The sequence below is a fragment of the Oncorhynchus mykiss genome, chromosome 12, assembly GCF_057628025.1.
Source record: "Oncorhynchus mykiss isolate SJ-2025 chromosome 12, ASM5762802v1, whole genome shotgun sequence".
Taxonomy (NCBI): domain Eukaryota; kingdom Metazoa; phylum Chordata; class Actinopteri; order Salmoniformes; family Salmonidae; genus Oncorhynchus; species Oncorhynchus mykiss.
The window spans coordinates 33138966-33150439 of record NC_143033.1 but is presented as its reverse complement, the minus strand read 5'-3'; the positions used below and the strand labels follow the sequence as shown (position 1 = coordinate 33150439).

The window sequence follows — 11474 nt, the reverse complement described above, 5'->3', positions numbered from 1 at the left end:
CAACGAGGGTAAATGGCATTCGTAATTTCGATTAAGACAAGTGTGAGTTAAGACGGACATAGTCAATATAACTAGTTGTTCAGCACTTTTTAAATGTACGACGACAAAATTCAGAACATGGGCCGTTCTTACAGTATTCTCCCTGTGCACCGAGTCAGAACCATAGGGTAAATAAAGGGGGCATATAAGCAGACAATTAAATTTTTACAATATTCAATGATGACATTTCTCTAAAACAGGCTATAGGTTACATGTGCACCACCAAGTCAGAACAGTAGGCTAAATTATGAGGGGAAATGGCCCAAATTATTAGGGTGGGGCACATGGGCTACTAACAGCTTACTACACAACATACACTTAGTATTACTTTCTTAGCTACAGTATACATATCTCCCTGGCATATTACATCATTTATGCAGCAGCATACAATACATTTTTGGACTTGCCTTATTGTGCTATGCTCACTTGAACAGGAAGGTGGTGCGGCGGTCTTTCGTGGGCAAATTTTGTCATCAAAATCTGGCATTCTCTGGATTTATGGTGCTTTCAAAGAAAACTGGGAATTCTGAAAAAACAAAGGTAGAATCATGACGTTAGTGATCTTCAGGTCGGAGCTCTCAAAAGAGGCCCGAGTTCCTGACTTGGAATTCAGAGTTGCATGACTGTTCAAAACGTATTTTCCCAGTCAGAGCTTGTTTTTTTCAGAGTTCCCAGTTGTCTTGAACTCACTGAAGACTGAGATTTTCCAGTTCTGAGTTTCTAGTTGTTTTGAAAGCGGCAGAAGTCATGCTGGATTAACAGCATGGTCAATGTTTATCCTTTTAAGCTTGGAAAAGAAACCCCTACAAGAGATTCTTAAAGACTTGGACCACACATCCACTCCACTGAATAGCAGGCTAGTGATTGCTTTGCAATGCTTGCAGTTAGCCACTGATTTTTCCAAACCACTAATTGTTGAATTTGCCATTTCCAACTTGTTGTGTAATGTTAATGTCCAATGGTCGATGAGCACCGATACGTTTTATCTATAATTTATCATCATATGACAAGGATTTAAAAGGATTTGCCAGTAGATTGTCGACTTGATTCATGATGATGACTGCTACGTAGCTTGCTAACTAAGATTTTGAAAGTTGTCCAATCAGTCCAATCAAAGCTACTGTGATTTGACGTCATTTTATCTGTGGCCAATGACTTTGAGCCTTCTTGCATGGGCACTTCTAATGTAACTCTATGACAGCACCCCTTGGGCTCTCCCCATAGATTTTGCAATAACGTGGCATCCCTATGAGTGACAGAACACTGAGCCAATTACGACGCAACTAGAGAACATTACCACCCCTACGCAGAAAGCACTGAGCAAAAAAGAGACCATGTTTGTATGCGGCTTTATTAACTCAATTATTATTTTTTATATATTTTTTTACATTGTTTGCAAACTGATATGTGACACGTTTTAATGCCAAAACAACATGCAAAACAGCCAAAATCATAGCTAAACAGGTGGGGTTCAAAACATGTGGGGCTCTGGCCCTGAATGATGTGTCGCTACTGACAATAGAAATCCCAGATCACACTTATAGCCAATGTCATGGCGATGTTAGCTAGTTCATGCACAGAAACGCGTCATCGGGTATAAAGGTAATCTCGTGCCGAACTGCACATGTGCAGGCCTTCAATTTATAGGCACTCCTTCGATATAAACCTGGTCTGTTAGGTCTATTTCGCAAGTATTCCGGGAAGTCTTGCCATTTTGCCTCTCTGGGTAATTATCAACCTCAACTATTTCAGACTTAATCATACTAGTATTGAACCGACAGAGAGTAAAATCCGCATGTTCTTAGCCATTCAAATTCACTCTTGTGAATTCCATTCAAATTCACTCTACTATACAAGTCGCTTATGTGCTGTTGTATTTGTGTACCAAATTAATAATTAAAAACATCTACCATACACCACACCCAGTATATATATAATATATATCATTTAGAAACTGTGGTATACTGTATACCAAGCATGCAGACAGGTCAGACAGGTCAAGTTGTAAAGATGTTGATGAAATCTTCAAATAAAGAATTAGTAACTAAACAGTCAAGGCATTTTTTAGGTTGAGAGGCCAGATGCTATATTCAAAAGCAGTATTTGCCATGCAGCTGTGTGGATGTTTTTCCCTTATCTAAGTTGCAAAGGTTTCCTCTCCAATCATGTATTTTTCATTCACAGGATGACCTTGTACAATAATGGAGAGAAAAGCATTTCCAGTCTCTATATTCTCAAGGGCCACAGAGCAGACAGCAAATTCACTTCCAGAGTCACAGCCAAAAAATTAGTCACCACTGTCCAAGTGGCTAAACAGTTTGAAAAACATATCTGTGACCCACGGCAGTGACCATTTGTCCAAGGAAAAACTTTGGCACCATTTCTCTTTGTCATATTAGTTCATTTTAATCTATTTTGCATTGTTATCTGTAACAGCTTTGGTAATGTCTTAATAATGGTGCAACTAGTGCAAACATGATAGCAGTTTCAACCGTTCCATAGTGGAAACGAAAGCCAACTAGAGACATTACTAATTTAAACACATACCAACTTCTCCTGAAAACAATCATGATTCCAGGTAGTGATGGGGGGGAATCGCTACAGTTACATTTAGGGATATTATTTTTGACGCTATATCGTATAGTTTGGACAATAGAACAATATATTTTTGGCGTTAATTGGGTGTACCTGCACCAAAACTTCATATTTTTAAATAGAGAGCCAATTTGTTTTCAGCACTTATTTCCATGCCTGATAAAAACTTGTTTTCTCATGGCTCTCTCTTGTCCCTCTGCAGCAGACATATGGTGAGCAATATGTTTAATATATCTATTGGCAATAAAATCACAGTATTGAATCGCAATATATATCGTGTCGGCACCTAAGTATCGTGATAATATCATATCGCGAGGTATTCCCAGCCCTAATTAAAGGGTGTTAGTTTCTTATAAGCACAATACAAACAATATACACACTCAATATCAAGGCAGAGATATTGAGAATTATCAACTCTTTATTACAGAAAAAAATTCAAGCACAAAAACTGTAGAAAAAAACTAAACTGCTGTAGTTCATGTAGAGCAACCATACAAATATTAATCATTGCAGAAATAACAGAGTAATACTAAAAGTATGTATTTTCATAAACAAACAAATTATTGGTACACAATTATACAAACGCTGCCATATACACAAAATGATATTTCATTTCTTTGCACTCAATTTCTTTTTTTTTAATGATCTTGCATAAAATCCAGAGCACAAATATAAATATATACTTTGTTTGAACCTAACCACCAAATTTTAAAATCTCTTTTCCATGTGTAATTAAAAAGCCATCACCACCACAGCAAAAAGTATACACTTAAACAACCAAAATACACACTTTAAATTCTGACTCTGTTATAGGACAGGGAATTATTTTCCAAATCCCCCCCAAGGGGCAACAGTCTTGCTTTCACATGTTCTTAATTATTCTATACATATATATATATATATATATATATATAAAATTCACTTTGAACAAGGCACACCTGTTAATTGAAATGCATTCCAGGTGACTAGAGTGTGCAAAAGTGTTAACAAATTCAAAGGGTGGCTACTTTGAAGAATATATATTTGTTTAACACTTTTTTGGTTACTACATAATACATGTGTTATTTCATAGTTTGATGTCTTCACTATTATTCTACAATATGGAAATAGTACAAATAAAAACCCTGGAATGAGTAGGTGTCCAAACTTTTGACTGGTACTGTATATATATATATATATATATATATACATACACATACATACATACATACATACACACATTTATTGGCTCTTGGTTGTAAAACCATTCTAAATATCCATGTAAAAAAAGTTAATATGCAAAAACACTGACTGTGCTTCATTTTAACAGATCTATTGTAAAATTGTCTCATGATGCATATGCTAAGGCCATGCAATCAATTCATAGGATTACTTGTGTATTTATCAACCTCAAACTATTTCACACTTAATCATACTAGTATTGAGCCGACAGAGAGTAAAATACCCATGTTCTTATCCATTCATATTCACTCTACAAGTCGCTTGTGTGCTGTTGTATTTGTGTAACAAATTAATAATTAAAAACAAAAATCTACCATACACCACACCCAGTGGGCAGAATGTAAACAAAACTCCTTTCCCAAAAGTACATATTTTCCATATTCTTTACACAATAATCCACTAATGATAATCTGTAATTTAATGAGTGATAGCTAAAATTAAACAAGAAATTATTTATTTTACTCAGGATTTACAATAACTAAAAAAAGTGTCAGTTGAAATACTGCATGCGTTTCCAGTTCTTATCCCCCTGCTAATCTAACTGGTCTTTGGTCTTGTTAACTTGTATAATCTACATGAAATATCATTGAGGCAATGACAAAATCAGCATTAACACAAATAGTCAATATGAAAACCATACTTTTATGGTACAAAACAGATTACAGCTGAAATGTTAATGGAATGCAGAGGATCCAAAATAAAGATTCATATAACTGAAATTAAAACCAATGTAATTTGACCATTATAAGTAATGTAAATATTGAACAGAATTGCAAAGTGCATATCAATAAACATGATGCCTGAGGCCACTAATATCATCTTCATAATGTCATCTTCACACATCAATCAACACAAATTCACAACGTGCAAAAGCACGTAACTGTTCTTGAATTGTACAGTACAGCAATTCCTAAATAAAGCACTTTCTTGAATCCCAAAAATAGTTATATAGGTAAAGCCAACTGAAAGGGAGTTATCTGAAATAGGTCAGTACTGTGTAAATCCAATATCAAAGGCAAAGTAACCATTGTAAGGAGCTGATGAGTCAAATAGCAGTTCATTGCAGACATTCACTTTCTCACCTCTATGACACATGGCCACTGGAAAAGATAACATGAAGGCAAGCCAACTACCAACAGCAATAGATACATTCAACATCTTTCTTGTGCCGGCTGAGTTGTATTTGATCTCTTACGATGCTGTGAGCATAAAGTATCATCTCAGAGGCTCAAAACAGAGTACAGGTGTCTGAGTGAGACACATTTAAATGTGACTATGGCTCTTCTCGTGGCTCCAAAGACTAAAGGCAGTCTTGAATGTTCTGTGGCAGAGCTTACACATGTACTGCCTCTTAAATGTGAGGGCAGAGAGAGTGGGGGCATGGTAAAAAAGGGTTTCTGATTCCTGAGGGGTGAGGGAATTATCCACACTATCCATCTTGGGTAGGGGGCTACTGTGTGATCTGTCCATCTCTGGCCTCTTGGTCCTGGGCATTGACGATGAGCTTCCAGGCTTCTCCTTCTCTTTTGCTACCACAGCTTTAGCTACCACTGAATCTGCCTCCATTGGTTTAGGTGGAAAAACTTGTGGTGCAGGACATCCAGTTGCATGTGTGACCGCTGGTGGTGGTGAGGGGGAGGGAGACAAAGGGCGCCTGGCATCAACCTTTCTCGTTCCAGGTTCGTCGGAGGTTGACATGTGGGACTGGAAGTGGCTCCAAAGGCGGAAGTTGGTCCTGAAGGCCTTGTTGCAGATGTGACAGATGAAGGGTTTGATGTGGCACAGCAGCTCCTGGTGACGCTCCAGGTCTTTGTGGCCACCAAAGAGCTTGCCACATTTTTCGCATGGCCACACGCCTGGCTCCTCAGGTTCGACAGAGGCCCCAGACGTCATGTCCTCCCTCTCGCTCACGGCCTCCTCAATGGGCTCATCCTTCACGGTCAGCTCGCCGTGATGTTCGTTGTGACACTGGCTAGCATTCAGGTCCTCGGGCACGAATGATGAAGAATCCTCAGAGTCCAACATAGGCGGACCTGAGGAGTCACTGTCGATGATGTCCTCTCTGGAGCTCCCCACTCCCACAGTCTCCTGGGTATGGAAAGGCCTTCCGAGGTGGTCAGATACCTCTCCATTGTTCTCCTCTTGATGGCTCAGCTGCTCCTTAACAGTCATAATGTTGTGGTTGTGAACCTCCACCTGGTGTCTCCATATGCTGAAGGAAGACTTGAAGGTCCTCATGCACTCCAGGCAGGTCAGTTTCTTGTACTTGCAGTGTGCTTCATGCTCTTTTTTAACCGCTGGGCTGGAGAATCGGAGGCCACAGTACGGGCACACGGTTGCGTGTCGACAGCCCCTCTCGTGGTCTCCCTGCTCAAAGAGAGAGGACAGCTTCTCATTGCACAGCCTGCAGGAGTAAACCTCTGTGTCCGTGTTCTCTCTCTGACCGGGCTGGTCCTGGTCTTTTTGGTAGAGACTGCTCTCTCTCTCAGTCTCTTGGTTGTCTCTCTCCGCAGGGTGTGTCTTCAAATGCTGCTTGAATTGATAGAGAAACACAAACAATTTCCCACAGTAAGGGCATATCAAATTTGACTTGGACCTCAGGCCACCTTTTTTGGCAAATACCTGAGACTGCGAACCCTGCTTATTTCTCCTCAGCTTCATGAGCAAGGCTTTCTTTATTTCTCTCTCCCGCACAATATCAATCAGCTTCCTCTGAAACTTCTCATCCAGCTCGAATGAGCTGGAGGATGAAGCAGGGTTTTGTATCACTCCGTGCTGGGTTTGGCAGTGGGTCCAGACTTTGAAGTTGGTGTGGAAGCGTTTGTGGCAGATGTCACAAGCATATGGCTTATCTGGGTTGTGATACATGTTAACATGACGATGCAATCCAGCATTGGATCTGAACACTTTCAAACAGATCCAGCATTTAAACATCTTGCTCTTCCTGGGATCATCAGTCCAGTCATCATCATTGTCATCCATGTTGGAGTTGTGAGGTACAGATTCTGACATATTGTCATCGTCATCTTCACATGGGAAATCATGTTCGTTCACCCCTTTAGACTTTTTGAATGGGTACCTTCGATTGTCTCTCCTCACCCTTCTCTTTCCAGGGAGTTTAGAGAATGGCTTAGTAGGGTCTTGGTCAAAATTAATTTCATTGTTTTTGAGGTTAACTGGTAGAGAATCCCCAACTGTGATCCTAATGATCTCAGAGGGGTCAGACAGTGGGCTGCTAGGCTCGGTCTTCACATGGAACTCCTTTCCTGGAGTTTCATCTTTATCATGCCTACTGTGGTGCCTTGACTTGAGAAGAAGCGACGGAACTACTTTCACACTTTGTTTGTGCTCTGTCTGAATCTCTTCCTCTGTATTTGCCACCATCTTAACAACAGACTGTTCTCGGCTTTGCAGTTTATTGAGCTCCAGTGTGGGGGAGAAGACTGGGATGGGACTGTCCATGGATAAGGACCTGCGCAGCAGGCTTTTTATGAGTGGGCCACTCCTGTCAATGGTCTGACTAGGCTCCCCTACCTGGCCCTGAAATTGTGGTTTGGATCTGTAGAGCCTCTGCTCCTCCTCTTCTTCTTTAGTGCTTAGATCAGACTGTAACATGACTGTTGGAGATTCACTGAAGGAGACTGAGGAGGTGAGCTGTGGCCTTACTGATGACCCTGTGTGTGATGTCTTCCCCTTTAAGATGGAGGCATATGAACTGATGGGCTTGCTATCAGAACCCTCACCAGTTGCTTCAGCTGATTTTCTGGGATTGGATGCAGTGTTCCTGGCTGATTCGTTTGGTTTCCTGTGCCCTGAAGCTTGAGTCTGTTCTCCTTGATCATTTGAACCATAGCATCCAGCCCCGGGAGCATCACCCCTTCGGCTCTGGCGCACAATGACACTCCTCAGCTGGATGTCGTTATCGTCCTCTGAGAAGGACAGCCTTTTTCTGGAGACGCAGTAGGACACATGCGGCCTTGTTGACATAATGTTGGTTAGAAAAGGGATTCCTAGACTGTAGCCCAGCTCCTGGATGGCTGCCAGGCTGCCTCTGTCCACGAAGAGGGAGGATGAGTATATGTAATTCAGTACTATCTCAAAGGCGTCAGGCTCACAGAAGTCCAGCTGTATCACTTTGTGGGGCTCAGACTCCCTTCGTGTGAACAGTGATTGGAAATACTCACTGCTAGCGGCGAGCACACTCCTGTGGGCCTGGTACCGCTGATCCCCCACAACCAAGACTGTGTCACAGAGCTGCCCCCTCAGGCGCTGCTCATTGAGCACCCCCAGCACAGAGAGGCCATGGGATGGATTACTGTAGTGCACCAGACTCTCCATTCTGGCTGAAAGGCAAGAACAAAAAGGAGATCCTTTTTATTTCAAGACCCGCATTTTGATTCACATGTTTTCAGTAAAAAAGTTACCTAAAAATGTATAGTCCTATACATAAAATCAAACAAATAAATCGAATCTGAAGAAATATATAACAGCAGAAAAGTTGCAATAAGTATAAGAATCTAATAGCATTATGGCAAATTCATATTTGACCATGTTTCAGAAAAGTATGAATGAGATGCAGATGAAAGCATGTATATGTATTGCTACTGTATTTATTTTGCTATGCAGTCTGTGCCAACTGATTGATATTAATATATTAGTGAAAATAGACTTATTTCTCGTTATATAAATCCTTCATTTTAGAACAGCAAAACACATATCATTTTGAATAAAAGTAAGTTAAATGTAATTGAGTAGTTTAGATCAATCAGCTACTGGTAGGAGTTAATGTATCTAGGCCTATCTGTGGTAAAACGCAAATAACATGACGCATGCGCATTTATAGGTTCTATTTCGATTACATCATGTCTTTAAATCAGAAGACATGGCATGCCATGGGGTTGTATTTAGCAGGGACGCAGGCAGAGTTCATTCCGTTCCACACACACATAACTGTGGACACGGATATCAATTCCACATGATAAATAAACGTGTCTGACACGTTTCATATCGGAAAAGTTTCTAACGCTGCGCGCCCATAGAATGTGTCTAATGGGAAGTCAGGGGTGCAAGCATTAGATCATATGCGAGACGTGGCTTAAATTCCTGATGACACGTACGTTAAAAATGAAACTGGTTTTATCACTCTGGCAAGTATCTTCCTCGTTATGGTATACATTGGTGAATGAAAATGTAAACAAATAACGCATTGCGTGGTCTGTTTGTTACTGTTGCTGGCAGTGATATCACATGATCACTTGGTGTTACAATGTTTCCGAAAGAGTAAAGTTGCATCCGAAATGCGCATTCTGAGAATGATTCAGGACTTTCAATGGAACAGAATCAAACCCCAGTCCTCGAGAAACGAGTGCGTGGTCAGTGAGTGTGCGCGCACACACCCGCTGTATTTTCGCCCTCATTACAGCGCAGACGCAGCATCTACAGCACACATAGGGCAGTTGCTCGTGAGGCTTATAAAAATAAGAAACAACCCCCTCTGAGTTACGTCAGGAAAAAAACATTTTCTCCAAAGAAGACTTCAATATAAGGCACTACCGCCAGATAATTTAAACCAAGTAGTTTTATGGCTTTCTAAACTTACCCCTATGTCTTCGTTCTGTTCCCACGGAGCACACGAACAAGAATTTATATCAGAATTCTGTTGAGTGTGTGGTAGTCGTGATTCCATCCATCTTGAACTTGACGTCATCCCACTCCAGGGATGAGGTCATCAAATACAGCGCTCGTCACGTGTGCTGCGTTCTGATAGGCTGCTTTATACCCGTAGGCGGGAATGTAGGACGTGACAGGCAAATTTAAACCTCTTAAAGTGGCAGGTCATATTTTCGTTCTTTGAGACTTAAACATTTCATTGGGAAGCAATACGAATTAACATTAAATAAAAAAAAACATATTCCTATCAGATCAACATTGCTGTCTCAGTTGCAAAGTATCAACATTCTGTAGGTGAGAATGTGATTCTATAAAACCATAGTCTACTATTGAATTATGTGGAATTACTGAATGGAAATGCATAATGTATTGTGCTCTTATTACTAGTTATGTTAATTTATTTTTATATATCTAATGAATGACAACAATTATTTGAGGAAAGCATTAGGTAAAATCAGCATTTGACATTGGTGGATGAATGTGTTTCTCTGTAACCAGATCCACTGTACCACTGAAACTAATTAGAGAGGTGTGATTATAATACATCACTATGGCTGTATTTACACAGGCAGCCCAATTCAGATATTTTTTCCACTACTGGATCTTTTGACCAATCATATCAGATTTTTTTCATAGCTGATCTGATTGGTCAAAAGACTAATTTGTGAAACAATTATCAGAATTGGGCTGCCTGTGTAAACGCAGCCTATATGCTCTCTCTCATTGCATATATTCAGATGGCACTTGTTGCTGTGGTCTACTTGCCACATCCTGGAAAGTCTTTCGAACCTTACAAACGAAGAACCATATAATGTATCTTCATTTGGAATTATTTAAAACAGCTGATGTAATTGCATTTTAATAAACCATCTAAATCATTTGGAGTTAAATGTTACACATCATCTGAAAGGACACAACTGCTACTATTTACTTCTATGTCTGTAAACAACTCTTGATGTTACAGTCAGCAGATAATGACATTTAAAAACATCACTAATCTGAAAATGTAAAAGGCACATATGGTTCTTCGTCTGTAGGGCTCATACTGTATGTAGTACCGTTTCTGGCAACCGGATGATCCAAGGAAGGTGTGGCACTGCTATTGCCTCATTTTGACATGTATGTACAATCTGTGTGTATATGTGAATACTTTAAGGTAAACTACTTGACCACAAGTATGTGGACACCTGCTCGTCAAACTTCTTATTCCAAAATCATGAGCATTAATATGGAGTTGGTTCCCCCTTTGCTGCTTTAATTAACAGCCTCTACTTTTCTGGGAAGGCTTTCCACTAGATGTTGGAACATTGCTGCAGGGTCTTGCTTCCATTCAGCCACAAGAGCATTAGTGAGCTCGAACACTGATATTGGGCAATTAGTCCTGGTTTGCAGTCTGCATTCCAATTCACCCCAAAGGTGTTCAATGAGGTTGAGGTCAGGGCTCTGTGCAGGCCAGTCAAGTTCTACCACACCGATCTCAACAAACCATTTCTGTATGGACCTTGCTTTGTGCACTGGAGCATTGTCATGCTGAAACAGGAAAGGGCCTTCCCCAAACTGTTGCCACAAAGTTGGAAGAACATAATCGTCTAGAATGTTATTGTAGCGTTAAGATTTCCCTTCACTGGAACTAACGGGCCTAGCCCGAACCATGAAAAACAGCCCCAGGCCATTATTCCTCCTCCACCAAACTTTACAGTTGAAACTATGCATTCGGGCAGGTACCGTTCTCCTGGCATCTGCCAAACCCAGATTTGCCCTGCCGGCCTGACAGATGGGGAAGTGTGATTCATCGCGCCAGAGAACGCGTGTCCACTGCTCCAGAGTCCAATGGCGGCGAGCTTTACACCACTCCAGCAGACGCTTGGCATTGCACATGGTGATCTTAGGCAGCTCTAGCAGGGAAGAAATTTGACGAACTGACTTGTTGGAATTATTGCATCCTTTGA

The 11474-nt window shown here is 40.7% G+C and overlaps 1 protein-coding gene across 2 annotated transcripts; it reads right to left on the bottom strand.

Annotated features, from left to right (window-relative positions):
* Window positions 1-3032: 3032 nt before the first annotated feature.
* Window positions 3033-9617, bottom strand: LOC110537463 (zinc finger and BTB domain-containing protein 21). 2 transcript variants are annotated; one of them, XM_021623523.3, is made up of 2 exons: window positions 9455-9617; window positions 3033-8198 (listed from the first exon to the last, which is right to left on the bottom strand). In XM_021623523.3, exon 2 carries the CDS (start codon window positions 8191-8193, stop codon window positions 5119-5121), a length of 3075 nt encoding a protein of 1024 aa, XP_021479198.2. In that variant the 5' UTR covers window positions 8194-8198; window positions 9455-9617; the 3' UTR covers window positions 3033-5118. The 2 variants fall into 2 exon arrangements, with proteins under 2 accessions (XP_021479198.2, XP_090048407.1); XM_090192281.1 differs by having other exon boundaries at window positions 3033-8194; window positions 9455-9576.
* Window positions 9618-11474: the final 1857 nt, after the last annotated feature.